Consider the following 25,563-nt stretch of genomic DNA (forward strand, 5'->3'; position numbering starts at 1 on the left):
TGTAATAAGGATACATCTTATGCTTTTATTTCTTTTAGGGACCACAACATATTTGGGAGGCTAAGTTCAGGGAAGGCTGCTCAAGTATTTCACAGTTCTTTTCAGCAGAAAACCGAAGTCTGACAGAGAAAGTTTCTAGAGCTGAGGTGTACTTTACATCTTTCATCGTTGAGCATAACCTGCCATTCCAGGTGTGTAAGCACACAGGCAAGTTATTCAGGAAAATGTTTCCTGATTCAGAAATAGCAAAAAAAAACTATGCCTGCTATTGTGAACATGTCACAGTGAGACAGAATTCAGAAGTCAGCTGTCTCACAAAACACTTGTGAATCTGATGTCTTGCAAAATTAACAAATTCATTGACACAGACTGCTGAGGTTGGGACTTCCGGTTGAGACCTCCCTGAAATGAGTTTTTGCAGGGTGGGATGTCTGAGGATGCCTTCTACAACAGAATAATGATCCTAAACACACCTCAAAATCCACAATGGACTACCTCAAGAGGTGCAAGCTGAAGGTTTTGCCATGGCCCTCACAGTCCCCCAACCTAAAAATCATCGAAATTCTGTGGATAGACCTCAAAAGAGCGTGCATGCAAGACGGCCCAAGAATCTCACAGAACTAGAAGCCTTTTGCAAGGAAGAATGGATGAAAATGCCCCTAACAAGAATTGAAAGACTCTTAGCTGGCTACAGAAAGCTTGTACAAGCTGTGGTACTTGCCAAAGGGGGTGTTACTAAGTACTGACCATGCAGGGTGCCCAGACTTTTGCTTCGGGCCCTTTTCCTTTTTTGTTATTTTGAAACGTAAAAGATAGAAATGAAAAAGTAATCTTTCTTAAAATATTGAAGAAATGCGTCATCTTTAACTTTATGCCTTTTGGAAATCAGGTCATCTTTTACTTGCTTAGCTATTCATACTAACAGAAATTTTGACTGGGGTGCCCAAACTTTTGCATGCCACTGTAGCATTTGGACCTTGGGCCAAATTGCTGATGTAAATTGTAAACAGATGAATTTGAGTCAGAGTAATACAGCCTGGAAACAGGCCCTTCGGCCCAGTTGGTCCATGCTGATCACAGCATCCTTCATGCTAGTCTCAGTTGCCCATGTTCAGCATTCACCTCAACAGGAAGGTTTTGCCTGGATTCTTGATAGGACCCTTTTAAAAGTCTCTGACTTGTCATTTAAACAGTCAATTTATGCTTTCAAAGTTGGCCCTGGTACAATTCAAGACTTTAACCTGTGGGTCTATTACTTTCATAACTATTTTAAAACTAAAAATAGTTGTGGTCACTGGACCCAGAGTGCTCCCCAGCTGACGCTTCAGTTACTTCACCCATGTCATTCCCCCAGAGGAGAACCAGGTTTGCTCCTTCCCAAGTAATACTTCCATATATTGTGTGAAGAAAATGCCTTGAAAGCATTGTACAAAATTCCACCTCATGCAAGCCGTTTGCACCCTGGATGGCCCAGATGATCACAAAAAAATTGATATCTCCCACAAACTTTACCCTACCCTTCTTACAATTATGTTCAAGTTCCTGCTGACTGTTGGGGGCTGGGGGGTCTATAATATTCCTCCCAAGGTGACTATCCCTTATTTCTAATTTTTACCCAAGTGTCCTCGTTAGATGATCCCTCAGGAATAATCTCTCTAAGCACTGTTATGTCCTTCCTTAGTATAAAAGGCAACATCTCCTCCACTCCTACCTGTTCCTCTATCAGACCTAAGTAATCAGTATCCTAGTAAGCTACAATGTTGCCGCTATCACTACAATATCCTGGTCCTTAAAGACAATCTACACCTTATTTAATCCACTTTATCTGTTAGGCAATGTGCATTGAAATAGATGCAACTTCAAGCAGTGGTCTTATCTGTATTTTTATGTAAACCTGGCTATTTTGACTGCTATGCTTATACACTTTGGTTGTGGCATAAACCCATCTTCCTACTGACTTTGTTTGACTCCCACCCACCCCCACCAATCTAGTTTAAACCCACTTGGTGGTAAAAACAAATTTTCTTGCCAGGATATCAGTTCCCCTCTAGTTCAAGTGTAACCCATCCTTGTACAGGTTGCCTTTGCTTCAGAAGAGATTCTGATGATTCAAGAACCTAAATCCCTGCCACCTGCATCAACTCTTCAGCCACACATTCATCTGGCCTGTATTCTATTCCAGGACTCACTAGCACATGGTACCGGGTGCAATCTGGTGATCACTACTTTCAAAGTCCTGCATTTTAGTTTCTTACCTTATACTCCTTCTGTATATGTTGTTGGTACCAATGGGTACAATGCCCTTTGGTCAGTTGTGCTCCCTCTCAAGAATTTTCTGCAGCTGCTCAGAGACGTCCTTCACCCTAGCACCCAGGAGTTGACACATCATCTTGGCATCCTTCTATGGCCACAGAATCTCATGTCTGTCCCCTAACTCTTGCTCCTATCACTGTTGCTCTGCCTGATTTTACCCTTTCCTGCTGATTATGAAGCCCTCAACTTTCCAGATAATCTTGAATAATCCAGTTCCAAGTTCCTTGACCCAGTCTGTCAGGAGCTGTATCTGGGTGCACTTCCCAAAGGGAGACCGTAAGGTTCCCTAATTCTCATATCTCTCAGGAGGGCCATTGCCCTGCCATTCTTCCCACATTGAATCAAAGACTAAGGATCAACAGCATTATATAAAACAGTGCCTCTTGCCTTCATATTGAAGCCCTATTGTTTTGAAAGAGTTGCTCTCACTCCCCACATCTGGGCCACTAACTCCACTTATTCACACCAAAACCTTCTGAGAATAAACTTTTCACTCTATAACACTGACCACTTTTACAATGTCCGCTCTACTTGACCCTAATTTTTTTATTGGCTGCTGTCAATCAGCTTATAAGCCAATCAATTATTAATTATCAATTTGTAAACGTGTCTCTTTTGTGATGGTATTTGGTTTGCTGACTGCAAAGTTCTAAGCTCAAAGAAAGACCTTAAGCCCTATCTGATTATAGATAGCCACATGTACCTTCACTAAAGCAAGGTCAGACTGTAACTTCCTACTCTTCCAAGACTAGTTCACTTCCCTGTTTATCCTTCACTGTGAATTTAGCTACTAATACCCACTGTTTCAGTGGAAGATCCCACCTTCCTACCAAGGAAGAGGTAGTTCCAGCTAACAAGGTAGTTTCAACCTAGTTCATTTATTTTCAGTGATACACATTTAAATCCAAACAACATTTTTAAAAGACATTTAAAATTCACAGGATTTCCATCTTGTAAAAGATTTCCAAGTTACAAACCATATCTAAAACACAAAGGATTTCCAACACACAGGTACAATTCCTGTAATCTAAAAAGACATATCCCCACGCTGCAGATGAACTGGTTGTTCGTCACAAAAATTGAAGGTAGAGCAATGGATTCTAATTCACCCGCTGTTTCTGTCATTCTTCTTGATGTTCCTGGATCATTCCTAAAAAGCCTGAACTGCTGTATTACATTTGTACCATTTCTCTGCCACTTGGGTGACTCATGCACGTGATATTTTCCCAGATGCCTTTTAACCCAAGTGGTCTAAGAGCTTCTGGAGACAGAGATTCCAGGTACCCATAATTAATGGTGTTAAGCTGAACCACGAGTGCACATATCTTCCAACTTATTAATAGATCAGTTATTGATATGCTAAGTGACAACATCAATCTGGTTTTCAAGTTTTTTTGAACTAAATAACGTAGCCAGCTGTTTTGAAACAAGCCCATTGTCTTACAGTGCACCTTTTGAGCATTTAGCTGAGATACTGTAGGGCCAGCAAGTCTGTGGCTCTATAGAAAATGCTTGTTTGAAAGCTGTCCTTTTAATGTCAAACTAGTTTTTCCTTTCTATTTACATTAAGAACTGAAAACTGGCCACCATTTATGGCAAGCAGCTATATAAAATATTGATTGGAAGTTTAACTTATTCAAAAATAACACTTTGATCTTTAGAAGTGTCAGCTGCTGTGCTTAGAACGCTGAGCTTGGTAAAAGGACAAGGCCCCTTGGATCAGGACTGTGAATATCTATCACACCTTTAGGTTTCTAATAAATGAAACTCACTAGAAAGTAAGGCCAGAGACCTACCTCTTTTAAACACTCATCCAAGTTCAATCTCCTGATAAGCCCAAACATTAACTCTGTGGCACACCCAACCTGAGAAAGTCCGATTACTTCCTGTAATGTGATAATGCAAGTTCAGTTTTGAAACTGAAATCTCGTAACTAATCCAGACGTAATGACATGAGTATTTGACATCACTAACCAGAAATTGGGACCCACAGCATCTTTGTGTTTCAAACTTAAGCTATAAATTTATTGCACTTATTTTGTTGGAATGTATGCAGTGTAAGTCCAACACTGAAAACCAGTATTTGTAATTTCAAGTATTTTCCTAATGTCTAAGTGTACTATAACTCCAATAATCTGGCATATTTTGGATTTCGATGCTGGACTGCCTTATTTTCTGGAACATTGTATACTATTTCTATAAATATCCAATACACTCTTAATTTGCTTTTTTAGATATCACATAGTAAAATAAAATTTCCAGTGAAACGGATAAGTTTAAAGGGTGCATGGGAAATTGGGCCATGGTGAAATTCGAGGGAGTACAGGAAGCTTCACGTGAAGCCATATCCTGAGCCATTGGGGTTCTGGGGTTCTGGCAGGTGAATTTTACATATTCATTCAGGAGTATGTACAATTTATGAGCAGAGAGAAACCAAGAAACTCGGTATGAACATTTGAAACTCTGTATTTCAGCTTTAGGAAGGTTGACTGAGAACAGTTTAGAACTTGCTTAGTTACTAGAGTGCATTGAAATGGATTTTTAAAAAATTTGCTTGGTTAATGTTGTTCTGGTTGCTATCTTGAAATCTGGTTAGCCCCTTCCTAAGTAATTTATATAGCCTTGTGAATACTGGCACATTTGAACTTGTTGGATATTTTTCCTGAGCATTCTCTTTCATTGTCCTCCTGTCTTGCTGATGTCAAATTCCATGTACAGTAGCTTAGCGGTTAGCACAATGCTTTACAGTACAGGCGACCCAGATTCATTTCCCACCGCTGCCTGAATGGAGTTTGCACATTCTCCCTGTGAACTCGTGGGTTTCCTCCCATAGTCCAAAGACATACTGGTTGGTATGTTAATTGGTCATTTTAAAAAGTTCTGTGATTAGGCTAGGATTAAATTAGGGGATTGCTGGGCGCCATGACTCGAAGGGCCAGAAAGGCCTATTCCATGCTGTATCGCAATAAATAAATAATGTGCTCAAAATGGACACTTTTGATGAGATAAGTGCCCAGAAGGGTCTCTGACAACGGAAAGGGAAAGTAAACTAAACTAACACCATTGAATTGTGAGTTATGTTGTTTCAGTTATTAAATGGATTTGATACTTCTTAAATGTACAACATTTACTGAGCTGGATGCGAAGGTGGGAGTAAGCAATGTATGTGTAATTCAAAGACTGCAAACAGTCTGATTTGGTTTCGTTCATTTGTCAAGGTCAGATAGGAAGTTACTGGTTCTGGAAGAGTATATGTGTGACCCAGAGCCCCTTTGGCCTGCATTATGTTTAACTGGAAAACATTTTTGTGATCTAGTTTGAATATTGGACAAATAGCCTGATGGTTACACAGCATGGCAACAGGTCATTTACTCTTCCAATCCATGTTGACCATAAAGCACCTGTTTACATCCATTTTGCCACTTGACCCATTTTATTCTTAGTCATTTTATACCACCTGCAGATCTACCAGTAGCTTGTATGCTAAGGGCAATTTATGGGAAATCAATTAACCTATCACCCTGCAAGTCTTTGGAATGTGGGAGCAAACTGGAGTACCTGGGGGAAATCCACACAGTCACAAGTGAATATGTAAACTCCACATAAATGGCATGGGAGGTCAGCATTGAACTTGGGTCCCTAGTGCTTCGAGGTGGGCTACTTTCCAGCTGTGCCATTGTGAACGTAGATTAAATAACTACACCACAAAAAGATGGTTACTTATCTTTCCACCCATTTATTTCTTTGAGCTCAGCTGGCGAGTGAACTTGGACCCAACATCAGGGAAAGAACCTTTCTCATCTCCCTGGCGGTTCTACAAGTTCACTGCCCGATGTCAGAATTGTCAGAAGTTATAAGGCCACCGATACAAAAGAACAATCAGTTTGATAACATTCCGGTCAAGTCAATGGACTATTGATACAGAGAACAATCAGTTTGACAACTAACAACAGGAATTCTGCAGATGCTGGAAATTCAAGCAACATACATCAAAGTTGCTGGTGAACGCAGCAGGCCAGGCAGCATCTATAGGAAGAGGCGCAGTCAACGTTTCAGGCCGAGACCCTTCGTCAGGACTAACTGAAGGAAGAGTGAGTAAGGGATTTGAAAGCTGGAGGGGGAGGGGGAGATGCAAAATGATAGGAGAAGACAGGAGGGGGAGGGATAGAGCCGAGAGCTGGACAGGTGATAGGCAAAAGGGGATACGAGAGGATCATGGGACAGGAGGCCTAGGGAGAAAGACGGGGGGGGGGGTGACCCAGAGGATGGGCAAGAGGTATATTCAGAGGGACAGAGGGAGAAAAAGGAGAGTGAGAGAAAGAATGTGTGCATTAAAAAGAGTAACAGATAGGGTACGAGGGGGAGGTGGGGCCTAGCGGAAGTTAGAGAAGTCAATGTTCATGCCATCAGGTTGGAGGCTACCCAGACGGAATATAAGGTGTTGTTCCTCCAACCTGAGTGTGGCTTCATCTTTACAGTAGAGGAGGCCGTGGATAGACAAGTCAGAATGGGAATGGGATGTGGAATTAAAATGTGTGGCCACTGGGAGATCCTGCTTTCTCTGGCGAACAGAGCGTAGATGTTCAGCAAAGCGGTCTCCCAGTCTGCGTCGGGTCTCACCAATATATAAAAGGCCACATCGGGAGCACCGGACGCAGTATATCACCCCAGTCGACTCACAGGTGAAGTGATGCCTCACCTGGAAGCATGCAGAACTTGTTAACTTTATTAACTTTGCCTCCAACTTTCACCCTGCCCTCAAGTTTACCTGGTCCATTTCTGACACCTCCCTCCCCTTTCTAGATCTTTCTGTCTCTGTCTCTGGAGACAGCTTATCCACTGATGTCTACTATAAGCCTACTGACTCTCACAACTATCTGGACTATTCCTCTTCTCACCCTGTCTCTTGCAAAAACGCCATCCCCTTCTCGCAATTCCTCCGTCTCCGCCGCATCTGCTCTCAGGATGAGGCTTTTCATTCTAGGACGAGGGAGATGTCTTCATTTTTTAAAGAAAGGGGCTTCCCTTCCTCCACTATCAACTCTGCTCTTAAACGCATCTCCCCGATTTCACGTACATCTGCTCTCACTCCATCCTCCCACCACCCCACTAGGAATAGGGTTCCCCTGGTCCTCACCTACCACCCCACCAGCCTCCGGGTCCAACATATTATTCTCCGTAACTTCCGCCACCTCCAACGGGATCCCACCACTAAGCATATCTTTCCCTCCCCGCCTCTCTCTGCATTCCGCAGGGATCGCTCCCTACACAACTCCCTTGTCCATTCGTCCCCCCCATCCCTCCCCACTGATCTCCCTCCTGGCACTTATCCGTGTAAGCGGAACAAGTGCTACACATGCCCTTACACTTCCTCCCTTACCACCATTCAGGGCCCCAAACAGTCCTTCCAGGTGAGGCATCACTTCACCTGTGAGTCGACTGGGGTGATATACTGCGTCCGGTGCTCCCGATGTGGCCTTTTATATATTGGTGAGACCCGACGCAGACTGGGAGACCGCTTTGCTGAACATCTACGCTCTGTTCGCCAGAGAAAGCAGGATCTCCCAGTGGCCACACATTTTAATTCCACATCCCATTCCCATTCTGACTTGTCTATCCACGGCCTCCTCTACTGTAAAGATGAAGCCACACTCAGGTTGGAGGAACAACACCTTATATTCCGTCTGGGTAGCCTCCAACCTGATGGCATGAACATTGACTTCTCTAACTTCCGCTAGGCCCCACCTCCCCCTCGTACCCTATCTGTTACTCTTTTTAATGCACACATTCTTTCTCTCACTCTCCTTTTTCTCCCTCTGTCCCTCTGAATATACCTCTTGCCCATCCTCTGGGTCACCCCCCCCCGTCTTTCTCCCTAGGCCTCCTGTCCCATGATCCTCTCGTATCCCCTTTTGCCTATCACCTGTCCAGCTCTCGGCTCTATCCCTCCCCCTCCTGTCTTCTCCTATCATTTTGCATCTCCCCCTCCCCCTCCAGCTTTCAAATCCCTTACTCACTCTTCCTTCAGTTAGTCCTGACGAAGGGTCTCGGCCTGAAACGTTGACTGCGCCTCTTCCTATAGATGCTGCCTGGCCTGCTGCGTTCACCAGCAACTTTGATGTATGTAGTTTGACAACTATTCCGGTCAAGTCAATGGACTATTGATACAAAAGTACAATCAATTTGTTTGACATTCCAGCCACCTTAATTAAAGAAAGTAATGTCCTACCTGGTTTGCTGGAGCCACAACTTAATTACAAAGATATGAACATCCGTCAAATTTATGCTTTAATTAAGAAAGGAATGTTCTTGTCTAATTTCCATCAGTTACTGCTTTTTGTCAAAATCAAATGTGTGAAAAGCCCAGAGACATCTATGTAGATCTGAGCAGACTTTAATCATCTTGCTCCAAAGAAGGCAGCTGTGAGACACTATTCAAACACACTGCAGTCACAGACATAGTCAGTGCTTAATTAATTGTTTACAGGGATCTGAGAATCCCCCTTTCCCTTAAACTTTATCACCATCAGTGGGGCAGATAAAGCAAAGCTTAACGCACAAGAAGGAAATGAAGACATATAACGTACATAAAATGCTAGAGGAACTCAGCAGGTCAGGCAGCATCCATGGAAATGAACAAACAGTCAAAGTTCTGGGCCAACACCCTTCTTCGGGACTGGAAAGGATGGAGGAAGACACTAGAACAAAAAGATGGTGGAGGGGAAGGAAGATAGCAAGAAGGTGATATGTGAAGCCAGTTGGGTGGGAAAGGTAAAGTACTGGAGAGAAAAGAATCTGATGGGAGAGGAGAGTGGGCCATAGGAGAAAGGGAAGGAAGAGGAGTACTGGGGGAAGTGAGGCGAGAAGAGGTAAGAGGTCAGAGTGAGAAATAGAAGGGGGGGGGTAGAGAATTTTTTTTTTATTTTACCGGAAGGAGAAATTGATATTCATGCCATCAAATTGGAGGCTACCAAGATGTTGCTTCTCCATCCTGAGGGTGGCCTGATTGTGGTACAAGACGAGGCTGTGGACTGACATGTCGGAGCAGGAATGAGAATTGGAATTAAAATGTTCCGCCACTGGGAAGTTCTGCTTTTGGCAGATGGAACAGAGGTGCTCGACGAAGCTGTCTGCCAATTTATGACAGGTCTCACCAATGTAGCGGAGGCCATATTGGGAGCACCAGATTTACCGATGTAGAGGATGGCATGTACTTGTTTCCAAAAATAAATATTCTAAGACTTTGAAAAATGTAGAAGCATAAGGAACCAAATTCTGATAAATGGGATCAGTGTAGATGGATACTGGATTGCTGGGATAGACATGGATTGAAAGGCGTGCTTCTGTGCTGCATGACTCTACAATTACTGTTTTACCATGTTGAGATATTCCGCTGTGATTTTGTTTGCCTAGAAGCCTTGATAACTTCCAGTTGGTGGGTGTTTTTTTTTATTCTCTTGCTACATGATTGTGGTGCTGAGATTGTGGAGGATATGGTTCTGAGTCATGTCCCCACCCATCAGTGGCTGTCTTGCTAAAGGAGAATTTTTGAAGTGCTACTAACTGTTTCAGTCTTGAGTATACTTCGTGACTTTTAGTTGGGTAAGGTCTTGAATGTTCAGGTTCTGGGTTTTAATGTGCTGAATTCCTCATTTGTCCAATCAATCATGAACACTAGTTGGCACTATTAGAAAATTGACACAATAAAGGTCAAAATCCAACAGTGGTTCTTTACAAAGACTATTACATATGTGATTAATAGCAATGTCATGACTTAAAGCTGCTCTTGATAATTCCATATTGCGCAATTTATTGTAATTTGAAGATTTGTTCTGTGGTTCCACGTGCTCAGTTAATGTTATTGGCAAGTGGGGTAGGTGAGAGAAATACTTCAACTGCAGGAAAGGAATTAAATATAGTTAAAATGTGCATTGAAGTTTGTTCATTTTATTGTCATATTTGGAAATTAATTCATTTTAAAAATCAATTTTTTGTGGGGGAAGGCTCTTACAGAACTAATAGGGGTACAATTACCAACAGACCCTGCTGTACATCTTCTAAATGATGACTCCCACCTTTTCCTTACGGAAAAAACACGCAAGTTCTGGCTGGGAGGCCTGACTGCAGCTAAGAAGATTGTAGTCCAGCGTTGGAAAACTCCCCGTGGTATTTCAATTACTGACTGGCTCCGGAGCTTTTTGGACATTTCTTACCTGGAACTTTCATCAGCAAGAGTAAATGATGCACGACCAAACACAATCATAATGTGCACAAATTTGATATCTAACTTAAAAGATCTTTTGTTAAAATAGGAATGCTTTGTCTGTGTATGTACTACTATTCAGTTGATTGGTGGAGGGGAGAGGGATGGGGGAGAGAGGGGTGGAGGGGGGATGGTGATGAAGGTTGGGGGGTGGCTGGGTTTAACAGTCAAAATGTAATTGGCAACTGGTTGTATTGAATGTAATTTGTTGGTGTTGCAATAAAAAAATCAATTTGTAACCAATTTGTTTTAACAGAAAATGGATTCCACTGGAGTAAAAATTCTAGATTCAGCAGATGACATCCAAGAAAGACGTCAGCAGGTGCTAGACAGGTATGAGATTTAATTATATTGGAAAAGTGGTCATTTGTATTACCATTGAAAAATTGTAGCAGTGGCAGCTTGTATGTAAGTGTAGGTGGTAGTGTATAGGTGGTCCAATGCAGACACTTATCATCTGCACTAATTTTAAGGTCCAAACTAAAATAGCATTGTAGCATCTTGTGAGAGATCTGGCCAAATTTGACCTGCCAGAATTATCTGCAGTGACTTGCAACCTGTCTGCTAGTGAATTATTCCTATGCTTTTATTAAGTTCAAATTGGGTTTGGCTGGAGATCATGGTGACATGTATGGGAAGTTTTGGCGTACTGACTTTTGCATGAGAGATACTGTTGTGTAAACCATGTGAAATTAAATTTCCAGAGAAAGTTTAAATTTTTTGTAAAATCATGATGACAGAATTGAATAATTTGACAGGTAATTTCATTGATAAACCTCCCTGCAGTCTTGAAATAGGTTCCAGAGTGTGCAATGTAGTTAGAAGGCCAGATGTGAACTTTAATGGCTGGACTGTTTTTAAAATCTGCATTTTTGCCTATGTATAGGCTCCACAAAGTGGCTTTGCACTACAACTGCCACTTGAAACTTATCAGGTTAGATGCTTCTAAGTGCTTTAATCAATAGGATATTCATCTCTAAAAGCAGTGCTTGGTGTGCCTGTTTTACTGGCTTTAATTTTGTTCATTTTGTTTGGATGTCTTGAAAAGTATGGCATTTAGCTTTATCTGAGTGAGGAAAAAACCATGGGGAACCAAATCTAGCAATTCTATTATTTGTGTGCTAGGTACCGGCGGTTCAAGGAACTTTCTCTTTTGAGAAGACAGAAATTAGAAGATTCTTACAGTTTTCAGTGTTTCCGCCGTGATGCAGATGAATTGGAGAAGTGGATTCAGGAGAAGCTGCAAATTGCATCAGATGAAAGCTACAAGGATCCCAGCAATCTGCAGGTGCATCTTTGACCATTTGTTTCTTTTAGCTTTGTGAAGGTATTAATTTTTTTCGTCTGTTTTGTTTTCATTCCTGTTTCAATTAACTTTTGCTATGTCAATTTCAGCTATTCTAGAATGAGATTACCAGCCAATTTAGCTTTGATTCTTTGATTTATGCAGTTTTTAATTTTCAGAATTGTCTTACATTATTTATGTTCTTTTGATTTTTATCAGATTGCCATTTTAGGAATTACTGTGATCTTCTGTTAGGATGAATATTCAAAACCTGTAAATTAGAGAAATCTAAAATAAATACTCAACACATCACAGAAGGGATTATTTAATATGGTGTCATACTCTGCACAGACGTTGGGGGCTGAAGGACCTGTGTGTCCTCCTGTTAGACAGCATCTATGGAAAGATTAAAAGGGTTAACATTTCAGGCAGAAGACTCTGTTACAACTAGGAAAGAGGGGAGAAAGCAATCAATTTTAAGAGTAACACAAAATGCTGGAGGAGCTCTTGGACAGGCACATGGATGAAAGAAAAATAAGAGGGTTACAGAGTAGTGTGGGTTTAGTACGTTTTTTAAAAGGAAAATATGGGTCGGCACAACATCGAGGGCCGAAGGGCCTGTATGGTGCTGTAGCATTCTAGTGTCTAGCTTAGCAGGTCAGGTGACGTAGATGGAGAGGAATAAACAGTCGATGTTTCAGGCAGAGACCCTTCATCAGAATGTTGCAGAGAGGATGGGGGTGAATGATGGATGTGACATCAGAAGGGATGAAGCAAAGATTGCCATGAGAATAAGCTGTAGGTAAAGACACAGTTGATTCATAAATGAGAGCAGTTAGAGAGGAAATGCAAAAGAATATAAAAGCTGCAAGATGTAGAGCTTCTGGAAATTCCTGGTTACATAGTTTTTCTTTCCATTTAATCCACCTTGGGGGGAATTTTAATCCACATCATTGTCAATAGAGCATGCATGCATTGTAACGAATATTAGAGACATTGTATACTCAAACATATGCCTTTTTCATTTGCATTCCTTTAGTTAATTGAACATTCTATTGGGAGTTATTTCAGATGTGCTATTCTAGTAAGTGCATGTGTTTGAGTATCTACTTAGTGTAGCACTAAAATTGGCTACAATATCCCTCATAATGTGCTCATCCATCATAGTGATCTTTTTATTTACTCTTCCAAAAATGAAGCTTGATCTTACAGGCAAAAATGCTGCTTGTGCCATAGAATTGTTGCCAACCAAGAGTTGGTGTCATCAGAAAAGAAGAAAGGAAAATTGCAATGTTTTGTTTTAATGTTGCAGGGTAAACTGCAGAAGCATCAGGCGTTTGAGGCTGAAGTGCAGGCTAATGCTGGTGCCATCATCAAACTCGATGAATTCGGTAATAAAATGATTGCGAACGAGCACTTTGCGACTGAAACCATTCGAGTAAGTAACTTTCCACTTGTGTGGTTTGACATTTCATTGTCCTGTTAATCAGAAGTATAACTGCCATTGTTGATCTTTAGTCCTTCACGCCCTACCGGACTACACAACGACCTGTTGTAACCACAATACAGATTGGTACTCACATTGAAGTAGGTGCCCCTTGCTGTGTAGTGCAGTGTTTCTGTTTTGACGTTCCTTACTTGTAATCCAAGTGTAATTATGTTTTGACTTTCTTGGACTTTAAAATAAATAAATAAATTATACTTCTCAATTGAGCATCAATGTTTCTTGTAGATGGTTGGAACAATTCGTAACAGTGTTGAGTTGCCTCATGCTGCTCCTCATGCTCACTCTTAATTGAAGTTAGTGGATACTGCACAGTTCTTTTACTGTTTCCTTCAATGAATGTAATTAGCTAAGTGCCTCTCCTGCAACCTTGATGGTGGGAAAGCAGGTAATGGGATATTTTCTGACAGGAAGTGAAAGAGCCAAGCACTACTTTGGATAAACCCATCTGTATTAGTAAGATGTTACTCATATAATTTAAAATAGTGTTATTTATGGTAGTGGTAGTTGTTTGGAAACAGCATGCATAAGGAAATTGTCTTGCATTTGAAGTGCTTTGAGATTTTTTTTGGTGACAGCCCATGTATCAGTTTCCTCTCAAACTGTTAGCATTGGTTTGAAATGGTTTACCTCAACTTTACAGAGAAAGATTATTCAGTCTCTATTTGGGATCCACTTTAATCTGAAAATGGCTGCAAAGTGGAAACAACTGTTTTTCCTTCACTTGAGCATATTTTCATGTACTCCTGGTGGGAAAACATAATACGGGGAGGGGCTTTAAATAATGTACTGTCATCTTACGTGTGCCAATTGAACAAATCTTTACAAGTGCAAACCTTTTTGAACAGAGGCAGTGAACACCTGTCTGTCCGATACATGGGATCCCTCACTACAGTCTTTTTTTTGGCTGGATTTTACCCATCAACATGGCTAGGTGCAGTGCTTCACTTTAAAAGTTAGTTTTGACGGCTGATTTTTCATTTAAAGCAGTGTGGTCAAAAAATTAATTTTATAAATAGGCAGCAATTTTCTCTTATTTGAGAAGAAATTGTCATTAGTGTAATTCATCAGGTTCGGTCATTCTGTATTATGAACTTTATTTCTTGCTGGTAAGAGCTCAATGCCTTAGAATCACATAGTTGGTCTTCTAGTCTGAGTATTTTGGCATTAGTTAGATAGAATCATTAGTTAAATGGTTTTCTACCATTTATTTTCCCAAAATTGTAGTAATACATGATAAAATTGCTGTAAAAGCTGCTTGTTTGATAATTTTTTTTTGAATGCATGTGTGACTCATGAAAGAATTTAACTACAAAATTGTAGTTTGAATTCTGTCACGTTGTTGTGGAAAGCCTTTGACATATTATCAACAGACGGCAATCAGAGTTTACTTCCGAATTTTGTTTCAGTCACGTGCTTCCTTTGAAAGAAAGTTTTCTTAATATAGCTGTATCAGTGTGTAGCTTTTTAAGGTAACTTCTCATTATTTATTAACAGTGAGGCAGATACAGTATTGGGCAAAACATTAGATTGACTGTTTGCTTCATGTGTAGAATTGTGCCATTATCACTGTCAAAATCCTCACAATTACTGTTTTATTCTGCTATTAAAATAAAGTTGATTTGCCTTTTACATTTTATATTTCTTTCAAGACCCGACTAGAGGAGCTTCATCAGCTGTGGGCACGCCTGCTGGAGAAAATGAGGGAGAAGGGGGTTCGACTTCTCCAGACGCAGAAGCTTGTGCAGTATCAGCGAGAATGTGATGATGTCATGGACTGGATCAATGATAAGGTTAGTTGTTATTTTTAATGATAAGAATTGAAGTTTGGTTCATATATTAAACTTCCTGTCATGGTAGGAGAAAAGATGTAGCAATTCATTCTTTCTCTCTTATTCTACTTCAGTTACCACCTGTTGTAAATGGCAGGCAGGTTACTCAAGTCAGTCAAAGCTAACAGATCAATGCCCCAGCATCAGGATTTGTAATGAAGACCTGTAGCATAAACATTGTGCATCTTATTGTTTATCTGCACTACACTTTCTGTTACCATAACACTATTCTGCATTCTTTTGATTGAACTTGTATTACCTCAATGCACTATTGTAATGAATTGATCTATATGAATGGTATGCAAAACAAATTTTTCACCATACCTCGTACATGTGGCAGTAATGAACCAGTTTACAAAATAATCTGTATACTTTTTTTATATTTCTGTATTTATCTTAGAAGTGTTCTAATTATTTCTTGGCAATCTAGAAAAAAAACATAGACCAATGATTATAAGTACAAGTCTCACACTTTCACATGGGTCTTTATATTGAAATGTTGAAAATCCTTTTAAATATTTAGTGGCAAATGCTATTTTTAAAATCAGATTTGTATAATCTCTGTTTTTAAGGGATGTATATGAAATAGTTATTCCTTAATTTGTATTATTTTAAAGTATTGAGGTTATTTTTGACTCTTACTTTGGTTCAAATTGGCATAAGGTAGTGTTGTACTGACAATGAGTGATTAGAAACAGAAATTCGAAGGAGCAGACAGTTCAACCCTTCAAATTTGCTCCACCATTTGCTATGATTACAATTGATAAAGAGCTCTGAGTCAGTTCACCTGTCCCCCCTCCCCCCCAGAGTTTCTTGTTCTCTTTAGCCATTTTTTTTGGACTCCTTGAATATAAAAACTAATGTCTGTAAAAGTTCTTCCCCAGATCCTTTCTAAAACTTCTTCATGGGGAAGTCTTTTACTGTCGACCCAATTTGTGCACCTTTATAATTTTGTATATATCAGCCTCTTCTAGTCCAAGATAAAATATAGCCAATCCAATATCTTCTCATATCTGGAATGATCTATCCCAGGCAACATCCTGGTTAATCTCCTTTGCACCCTTTCCAGTGCACTCACCATGATTACTGTGTTATGGTGACCAGAGCAGTATGCAATACTCCAGCTACGGCCCAATCAGTATTTTATAAAATGCACCATTATCATCTTGGTCTTGTATTCTATGCTTCATTTAGCGAAAGAAAGTATCCACATGCCTTCATTCCCACCTTTATCTACCTATGCTGCCACCTTCAGGGATTTTAGGACGTACGATGAAGTCCCTCTGTTCCTCAGTGTTGTCTAGAGCCTTACCGTTCATTGTGCATTTCATACCCTGATTAGTCCTCCCAAAGTGCAACGCCTCGTATTGTTAGCATTAAATTCCATTTGCCATTGCTTTGTTATCCTACTGTCTGCCTGTTATTTGTGTTCTCCTTTGTGAAGGTAAAGTATTTATACAATTTCTGACCACAAGGTACCTACATTTGTCATTACTGGTCTTTTTCTCTTCACATAAAAGCTTTTATAATTGGGTCTTAAGTTTTCCCTAAGCTTGCTATTTCCCCTCTCTATTTTTTTCTGTGGTCCTCGATTTGATTTTTAAATTGATCCCTGACCTCTGGTTCACAGGTTTCTCAGACCAGTTTGTATCTTGGATCTAATGTTTCATTTTTGTCCAAATCGGGAATGAACAATTATCGTAATTAATCTGTGCACCCACATTAGCCATTGTAGATCCACCACAGTCCCATAAGTTAAGGTTTCTTAATCTATCTTGGATAATTCTTGCTATATGCTGTTGTAACTTGCAGAATTTAGCTTTGGGGCCCTTGTATCAGAATCCATTACATCACTCTTCACCTTACAAAAAATACTATCATATCAGAAGAGACAGGAGGAGTAGTTTTTGACAACTTACCATCCTTTGAACAGGATTAAAATGGTTATTTTCGTAGTCACTGAGAGCACATTGTACCATTATGTACTGCAGCAGCAGCTTCTCCATCTTAGAGTAATATACCCAAACAAGAAGCTGCATGTCACGATTACCAATGGAGATTAAACTCCTGTGCAAGTCAGTGGGTGGAAGGAACTTTATAGCATCAATGTTGGAAAGAGAATATTCACCAAATCATGATTATGCTAATATTTTGACTAAGTAATCCAGCTAGCCAGTTCACCACTTCTGTTCCTATGATACTGCAACTTTCTTCCCTTGAAATATTTGTTTAAATCACTAAGTTGTTTTGACATTTGTTGGTCCATCAACTATTTCACTCCTATATGTCAACTTACTGAAGCAAGTTGATTAATTCTTTGTGTTGTACTGGAATGTAATTTGACAGCTGTGGCTATGGTCCTGTAGCAGTTGTTTCCTGGCATGTCTCCCTGGGCGGCATCTTTGGTGGGGCTTCCTTAGTGTCTTTTCTTCCCATATCCCACATTCAAAATTCCATAGGGGAAAGGCCAAACATATGATATGCATTTTTGACCTGAGTCTGAAAATATCAGCAACTGAATTCCATTGTTAGCCCTGTAAATTGGCATGTGGTACATCTCATGCCATTCTTCATCTGTGCCCTTGTTCTAAGGGACAACATTGATGTAATTAAGGAAATTATAGACCTGTACTTTGTGAGCACTTTTGCAAGTTGCAAAGGAAAAAATTGTTCATGATTTCACCGAATTGAAAGGGACTACTGAAGTGTGATGATAGTAGTATTTATCATTCTGATCTGTGGTATTTCAATAAATAGTGTTGCCATCTTTTTACAAGTCCAGAACTTTCTACAAGTAGAACTTTTTTTCCTTTTATAAAAAAAAAATTATTTTTATTTGGATAAGGTATTCACAAATACACAAACTTTTTTTTACATATTAGATTAGATTATGAGGACACTCATATATAACCTTTGCCATTTTTTATGTGAGTAAATCTATATTAACTTGTACATTCACAAGTGCACATTGAGATAATATAGAAAATAATTAGGCACTCAAAATAGATGTGTATGTGCAATTGTAATTCCACTGTATTAAACTAAATAATGATAATAGTTGTTATAAAAATATTAATAATAGTGGTTGAATACTAATTTCCCTGTATCTCTTCTGGTCCATTTCTTTCTGGTCCAAAATTTCCCCAGATCTTTTCTTTATTCTGTGTTAATTCCACATTTTTCAAAAAAAAGATCAGTAAACAGTCAAACCAAGGGTGCTTACGATAACACTATTACTATGATAGTGAGACAAACAGTATAAACCATTCGGAGAGTCATTTAAAGTCTGCTCGCTCTGGGGTTATAAATTCAATCCATTTATTCCAAATTTGATAAAATTTTTCCTTTTGAATTCTCAGAGAGTAGGTCATCTTTCCATTTTAAATATTTCCAAAATGATTTAATTCCAATCTTCTAATGTAGGTGATGTTGGATTTAACCACTTTCTGGTGATTTGATTTCTTTCTTGCCGCTAAAAGGGCCTGTGGCAGCTTTATATCTTTCTAGAACTTCTTTTTCTATATTGTTTCTGATATGTGCTGGATAATGTAGCCTTTGCTATCTTAATTCATAATGGTTAAATTGTTTCAATAACAATTCTTCTATTGGATATTTTTTTACAAAAATGCAATAGAGCATTAAAAAGGGAAATTAACTGTTTTCGGTATTGGGACTATTGACTTGAGTTTAGAATTTAATATTCTACTTTATATACTAAATTGTAGCATTCTGTACTTAAAAAGCAATGTCACTAGTGTCCTGGAGTTTCATGAGTGTTGGTATTGGGAACGAAAATCAAATCCTGATTGCTGCTGTGGATCTGTACAAAAGATAACCTGATGGACTGTCTGAATTGAAGCTGAGGCTAGACTCGCTTAGTGAGGATTAACAAAAACATGCCTTAGATTTTCAAAACTGATTGAGCTTACTGTTTTTGTGAGACATAATTTTATTGATATTTAAACAAAATGTTGCTTTACATGTACTTAATGTAATTTTAAAGTGCAAAAGAATTATTTTAAGTTCTATTTCCCAATTTTAGGAGGCAATTGTGACGTCTGAGGAAGTTGGCCAGGACTTGGAGCATGTGGAGGTGCTGCAGAAGAAATTTGAGGAATTCCAGACTGACCTTGCAGCTCATGAGGAGCGTGTTAATGAAGTTAACCAACTAGCTGGAAAACTGGAGCAGGTCTGTGAAGGCTTTCCATTTAAGAATGGGTTGCCTATTTATCTACACTTTTGCTAGGAAGCTAAATTTTCACTGTAACTATGGATTAAAAGAGTAATTGTTCCTAAGCAAGGCTGTAGGCAATTTGCATTTTAGACTTGGCACAGCACTGAGTACAGCATTGATGGTACTGGGGTTAACTTGTTCAGAACAGTTTGTAAGTGAATTTATATGGACTGATGATTTGGACAAGCACATCAATGCGGTTATTATTAATGGTATGATGGAGGGAAAATACCAGCTGTTGTTTTCTGAATTGTAGCCAGATGGCTGCAAGTTGGAATATAACAATAGAGGGGACGTAGAAAAACATTGAATTTCAGTTGATTAATTATGTGTAGGAGATTACTATTCTACAATATCTTTTGTATTCTTTTAACAAATTCTTCAGGTCCTTGTCTCATTCACTTGAATTTGCTCATGTGATTACTTGCTCACATGGTGATCCTACTTGTTCAGAGACTTATTATTGATTGTTGCGCAACTGTAAACCCAATTTTACTTTTACATTTGTGTAACAATATAATGTTTAATATTTTTATAATTGTACTTTCTGTTTGCTCCTTTAATGAATTTTCAAATTGATGAATATAATTATTTTTAATTTGAATCCGGTAAAATCAAAGTTCATTTATCTACAGCTAACAGTTTATCTGAAAGTTATTCAACTTGCGTCCAAGTCCCATATGGAAATTCTATCCCATTATGTTTTAGACTGTAACATATATACAGAGCAATTAGTATTTTTTGTGTTTCCTTTGGTAGGTGATATAAATACTATCAGTGTGGAAAGAGATCTGTTAAATGTCATATTGTTATTTTTCTATAGGAGAATCATCCTGAGCTGGCACTTATCACCCGTCGCCAGGATGAAGTGAATACCGCTTGGCAGAGACTCAAGGGCCTGGTACTACAACGACAAGGAAAACTTTTTGGAGCTGCAGAAGTACAACGTTTCAATAGGTGGGTCAACTGATTTGATCTGGTATGAAAATAAAAGCCTGCTGAATGGTGAGAATTTCCCAAATTCCAGTCTTTGTTGATTTGCTTTGAGGAAGCTTTATATTGTAACATGCATTTTTTAAGACCAGGCAGTTTAATTTTCAACTCTTCATTGTTTCAAGATTCTGCAGAAAAGTAATTTCTTCCCTTTCTTTTTGAAAAATTAAAAGCCTTGTGGGTAAAATTTCTTCATGTCTACATGCCATACTTAATTATTTTTCAAATTGTACACTAAACTAACAAGAACTCTCAAGTACTTTTGTGCTTTTGCATCATATTTATAATAATTTGGACTGTAATATATTTTAAAGCACTTTTGGTAACATACTGTCTGAATGTTGAATGAAATAAAAGAAAGCTAGTTGGTGCATTTGTTAGTCTTGAAGTTTCAACTCCTGAATTAATATTTATTAAAAAATCATAGAGATGTGGATGAAACAATTAGTTGGATTAAAGAAAAGGAACAGCTAATGGCTTCAGATGATTTTGGACGTGACCTGGCTAGTGTGCAAACACTTCTTCGTAAGCATGAAGGCTTGGAGAGAGATCTTGCAGCTCTGGAGGATAAGGTAATACGAGAAAGCTGATAACTAGATATGTGCACTTTTAATGTGTCTTAATAGTTTCTGCATGATCATTAAGGGCTATCAGCACCTTCAGAAATTATGGTGTTTAAACTTTTAAAGAAATTCAAGTGTGTAATGGTAGTTTCAGCTAATGAAAAGAACTCATCTTGCTTATGTAGGTGCCTATGACCTATGGTAACACCATTTATTCATTCCTGGTGCTATTAGAGTAAGAGTATAAATGCAAAAATCATCCCATTTGGTGTGTAGAACAGTAATTCCTAAATTCATAATGGCATTTAGAGATTAGCCACGTAGCTTATTAAATATTATTTGATGACACATATAATTTTATTTCTCAGACATGAGCTGTATTAGGATTGATATTTTAACTTTTTGCTGTTTTATACACAGGTGAAGGCACTCACTTCTGAGGCAGATCGTCTGCAACAGTCACACCCACAGAATGCAGCTCAGATCCAGGTCAAACAGGAAGAACTCATTCAAAACTGGGAGCGAATCCGCACCTTGGCAGCAGAAAGGCATACAAGGCTGGATGACTCATACAGGTGAAAGCAGTAGTGAATAGACTACATAACATGGTTTCACCAGGACTGTAGAAGAAAGTTAAATGAGAATTGGCATAAAATTTAGGTGGTATTGTAATTCTAATATGGAACATATCTTGCAAATGTTTTATTTGTAATAACCATAAATAATGCTTCTGATTTCAAAATCTGAGTTTCATATTGTATTGGCAAAGTGATATATTAACATAAAATAATTTGTGAGTGGATTTCTCACACAAGTTGATTAATATAGCTGCACTAGGTCTAGTGCATCTGCTGATATCTACTTATCTCCGAAACTTAATGATTCAAAAATGCTCCAAGCTAGTTTCCCATCATCTACCATGCGGTCTTAATCATGTTCAAAACTTCGCTGCTTTTATCAAAGGCCACACAATCATGCTGAGATATCAGTCTCTCTTTTATTTGGTTTTGTTTTTATGTTTTCTCCCTCTTCCTCAAATCTTGTCCTAACTTAATCTTGCCTTATCTTGAGCTCTACAATTCTGGTCTCCTGTGTATTCCCATTCTTATTGTCAGCAGTTGCCTTTTGTAGCTGTGGACTTCCTAACCTCTGGAAACTCCCCTGAATTCCTTCCCTCTGATTATATAAAAAATCTTTCCTGTTTGCATTGGGCTTTGTTTTCATTTCCTCCCTTGCTAAACTTAGGGTCATTTCTTTGAATGGGAGTTAACATTTTTGAACCAAGTACAATAATCATAAGACTTGATTAGGTACAGTGCTTGATGGGTTAAATTATCTGTGTTTGTAGTACATTCTGCAATATTTGGAAAATTGTTTATCAAAGTGACCAAAGTTTAAGACAATATTTTATATTTTTCTAGACTGCAACGTTTCCTAGCTGATTTCCGTGACCTGACAAGCTGGGTAACTGAAATGAAGGCTCTCATTAGTGCTGATGAATTGGCTAACGACGTGGCTGGAGCTGAGGCATTACTTGATAGACATCAGGAACATAAGGTGATTCTAATTTTCTGATGCCATTCTATATACATAGGCTTACATGTTAAGAGATAGGTCATCTAAATATCTGGTTAAAATGCAATATAGAGCTCACAACAGAAGTTATGAATTGTTAAAAGGATGGTTATATAATAGTGTGTTGTCATACTAATGACCTTGTCCACTAATTTTATATTGACTAACATAATGTAAGCACCGTTGTACTACTTTCCGATTCTTGTGTATTTTCTAGTTTTCCTGAGTGTGCCATTGATCTGCTCAAGTATAATTGTCATTCAAACATACACACATACACAGCTAAATGAAACGGCATTCCTCCGGGGCCAACGTGCAAAACACAGTACATACAGTGACACACAGCACATATAGTTGTGATAGCACATACAGTCACAAAATAATAGCACAGGTCTCTGAGTGGCAGAGCCTAAAGATTGACGGTGCATGGAATGTTGTCCTGGAGCCACGTTTCTGTATGGTTTCAGCAGAGTGGTTACGATGCCTGATTGATTTTAATGGTCATAATACTTGTTCATTCAAGTGTAAAACACTCATAAATGGAATTACTTTCGCCTCATATGGCTATTAAGTTTGGAGATGAATAGGTTGTTTTCAACCTTGCAATTTCTAGATCAACTTAGGTTTTTTTAATCTATTGGAACTTCCGTTCACAGAGTGCAGATGTAGAAATTCTGCATAAATAATAACAATATTGCTCGGAAAAATAAATAGAAGCAAATTGCAAGAGTGTTCAATGGCATTTTAATGACCTGAGCATAAAAGAACTTGAAATTTACATATCTGAACATGGTATCTTTAAGGGTGAAATTGATGCTCATGAAGATAGTTTCAAGACCACTGACGAAGCAGGACAGGCCCTCCTTGCTGGTGGGCACTACGCATCTGATGAAGTCCGAGAGAAGGTACTATATCCAGATCGAAACACTTAATATTTCCTGCTTTTAGTATTGGTAACAAAGCAGTTTCAAGGATGGGAACTTTTTTTTTTATATATGTGAAGCTGATTAAGAAATTGCAATGCTTATCCTTTTGGAATTATTTGAATTTTACTGAACATTCCTTGTTAGCTGGTATGATTATTGGTAATTGTGTTCCCTTTTCTAAAAAGTCAAAGCGAATTATTTCTGTAATTTATTTATTTTTGCATTGTCTGACTGGATAAAATGCACCAAGGGAAAACTAAATTTCGGTGACTAAATACAACATGCAACTTGTACCATGTTACCTTTTTGGTGCTTGTGGATAAATCTTGGTCTAACTGGTCTTTTAGTTTAGTTTACTTTACTGTCACCAAACAGTTGATACTAGAGCGTTCAATCATCGCAGCAATATTTGATTTTGCGCTTCACGCTCCCTGGATTACAAATCGATAGTAAAAATTAAAATTTTAAATTTAAATCATAAATAGAAAAGGGAAAGTAAGGTAGTGCAAAAAAAAAACCGAGAGGCAGGTCTGGATATTTGGAGGGTACGGCCCAGATCTGGGTCAGGGTCTGTTCAGCAGTCTTTTTTTAAATTTTTATTGAAGGAATGACACAATACAGAATATATAATGGATTACATTTTCCTCCATTTTGCTTTAGTATCGTACCCCCAAAACAAACCTCCCTCCCCCCTTACCCGCCCTCCCCGAACATATCATGGCCGCTAATATATTTACAACACAACAATTCACAAATACAAGTAGGGACATTTCACAACCATACCCCCACAGTACTTCAAGACGACGGCTCACACACATCTACAACATGTCAGATGATCCAAAATACACTCATATTTACAATTCATCAACCACCCTGTGAGGTAAATTATAAGTGTGTTAAATGGGAGGCAACTTCCCAAGTACAATCAAATGCCCTCAACTAGTACGTAATTCCTTAAGGCTCCCAAAATATGATAAGAAAGGTCCCTATTTCGAATAGAACTTTTTCACAGAGCCCCCTCAAAGTGAATTTAATCTTTTCTAATTTCAGAAAAAACATTACATCTTCTAACCAAGCAGCAGCGGTTGGGGGAGTGGCAGATTTCCAAACCAGCAAAATTCTCCTACGGGCCAATAGCGATGTAAATGAAATGATATCCGACTGGCTTGCATTTAAACCCAAATCATCATCTGCCGCACCAAATACGGCTATAACGGGCAAGGTCTCAGTGTCACCCCCAACTGATTATTTTAAAAACCAGTGCCCAATAGTCATCAAGCCGAGGGCATGACCAAAATGCATGTACTAAACCAGCCGGAGAGAAGGAACACCTGTCATAGCCAGCGTCTGTCCCAGGGTATATGTCTGCAAGTCTGGCTTTACTTAAATGTACCCTGTGTAAAACTTTAAATTGTATGAGCCCCAGTCTAGCACATGATGATGAGAAGTGAACCCTATTCAATACTTTTGCCCAATATTCCTCCGCCAGATCCATACCGAGGTCATCCTCCCACCTACTCTTCATTTTGTTTAGATCTTGAACTCCCAAAGACATCAGCTGAGAGTATAGTTCAGAGATCAGCCCTTTATTGTTAAAGCTGAGAGTGAGTTTTTCCCATAACATAGCAGGTGGTGCAGGAAAAGAGGGAAATTTTTCCTTGACGAAGTGGCGAATCTGCAGGTATTTTAAAAAAAAATGATTATGCGGAAGGCCATACTTCCCGCGCAGGTTATCAAAACTATTAAATATGTTAACAGTATACAAATCCTTAATGCGCATAAGACTGTTCAAACCCCATTGTCTGAAAGCTGAATCGAATGTGGAGGAAGGAAATAAATGGTTTTTATGAATGGGGCCCAAAACTGAAGCTGATATGAACTTATAGTGGCAGCGAAATTGATTAAAAATTTTGAGAGTGGAGAGCATGACCAGGTTAGATGTGAATTGAGAGGATTTCAATGGTAAGGAAGAATACACCAAAGCTGGGAGAAACGAGGAGTGGCAAGACCGTGACTCAAGCAGGCACCAGATTATATCTGGCCAGTGGAGCCAAAATAATACTTTTTGAATGTTT

General features: G+C 38.9%; 1 protein-coding gene across 7 annotated transcripts in view; it reads left to right on the forward strand.

The window, feature by feature from the left end:
- Nucleotides 1-25,563, forward strand: part of sptan1 (spectrin alpha, non-erythrocytic 1) — a 116,474-nt gene that overhangs the window by 13,338 nt on the left and 77,573 nt on the right. For all 7 annotated transcript variants that reach the window (XM_063073664.1, XM_063073663.1, XM_063073666.1 and 4 more), the window contains exons 2-11: nucleotides 10,833-10,909; nucleotides 11,702-11,864; nucleotides 13,174-13,299; nucleotides 15,018-15,158; nucleotides 19,240-19,386; nucleotides 20,255-20,388; nucleotides 20,852-20,996; nucleotides 21,408-21,562; nucleotides 22,409-22,544; nucleotides 23,366-23,467. In XM_063073664.1, the coding sequence (XP_062929734.1) occupies nucleotides 10,836-10,909; nucleotides 11,702-11,864; nucleotides 13,174-13,299; nucleotides 15,018-15,158; nucleotides 19,240-19,386; nucleotides 20,255-20,388; nucleotides 20,852-20,996; nucleotides 21,408-21,562; nucleotides 22,409-22,544; nucleotides 23,366-23,467 (1,323 nt within the window). In that variant the 5' untranslated portion in view covers nucleotides 10,833-10,835. The remainder of the gene's footprint in view (nucleotides 1-10,832; nucleotides 10,910-11,701; nucleotides 11,865-13,173; nucleotides 13,300-15,017; nucleotides 15,159-19,239; nucleotides 19,387-20,254; nucleotides 20,389-20,851; nucleotides 20,997-21,407; nucleotides 21,563-22,408; nucleotides 22,545-23,365; nucleotides 23,468-25,563) is intronic.

This window comes from Mobula hypostoma, chromosome 21 (genome assembly GCF_963921235.1).
Source record: "Mobula hypostoma chromosome 21, sMobHyp1.1, whole genome shotgun sequence".
Lineage (NCBI taxonomy): Eukaryota > Metazoa > Chordata > Chondrichthyes > Myliobatiformes > Myliobatidae > Mobula > Mobula hypostoma.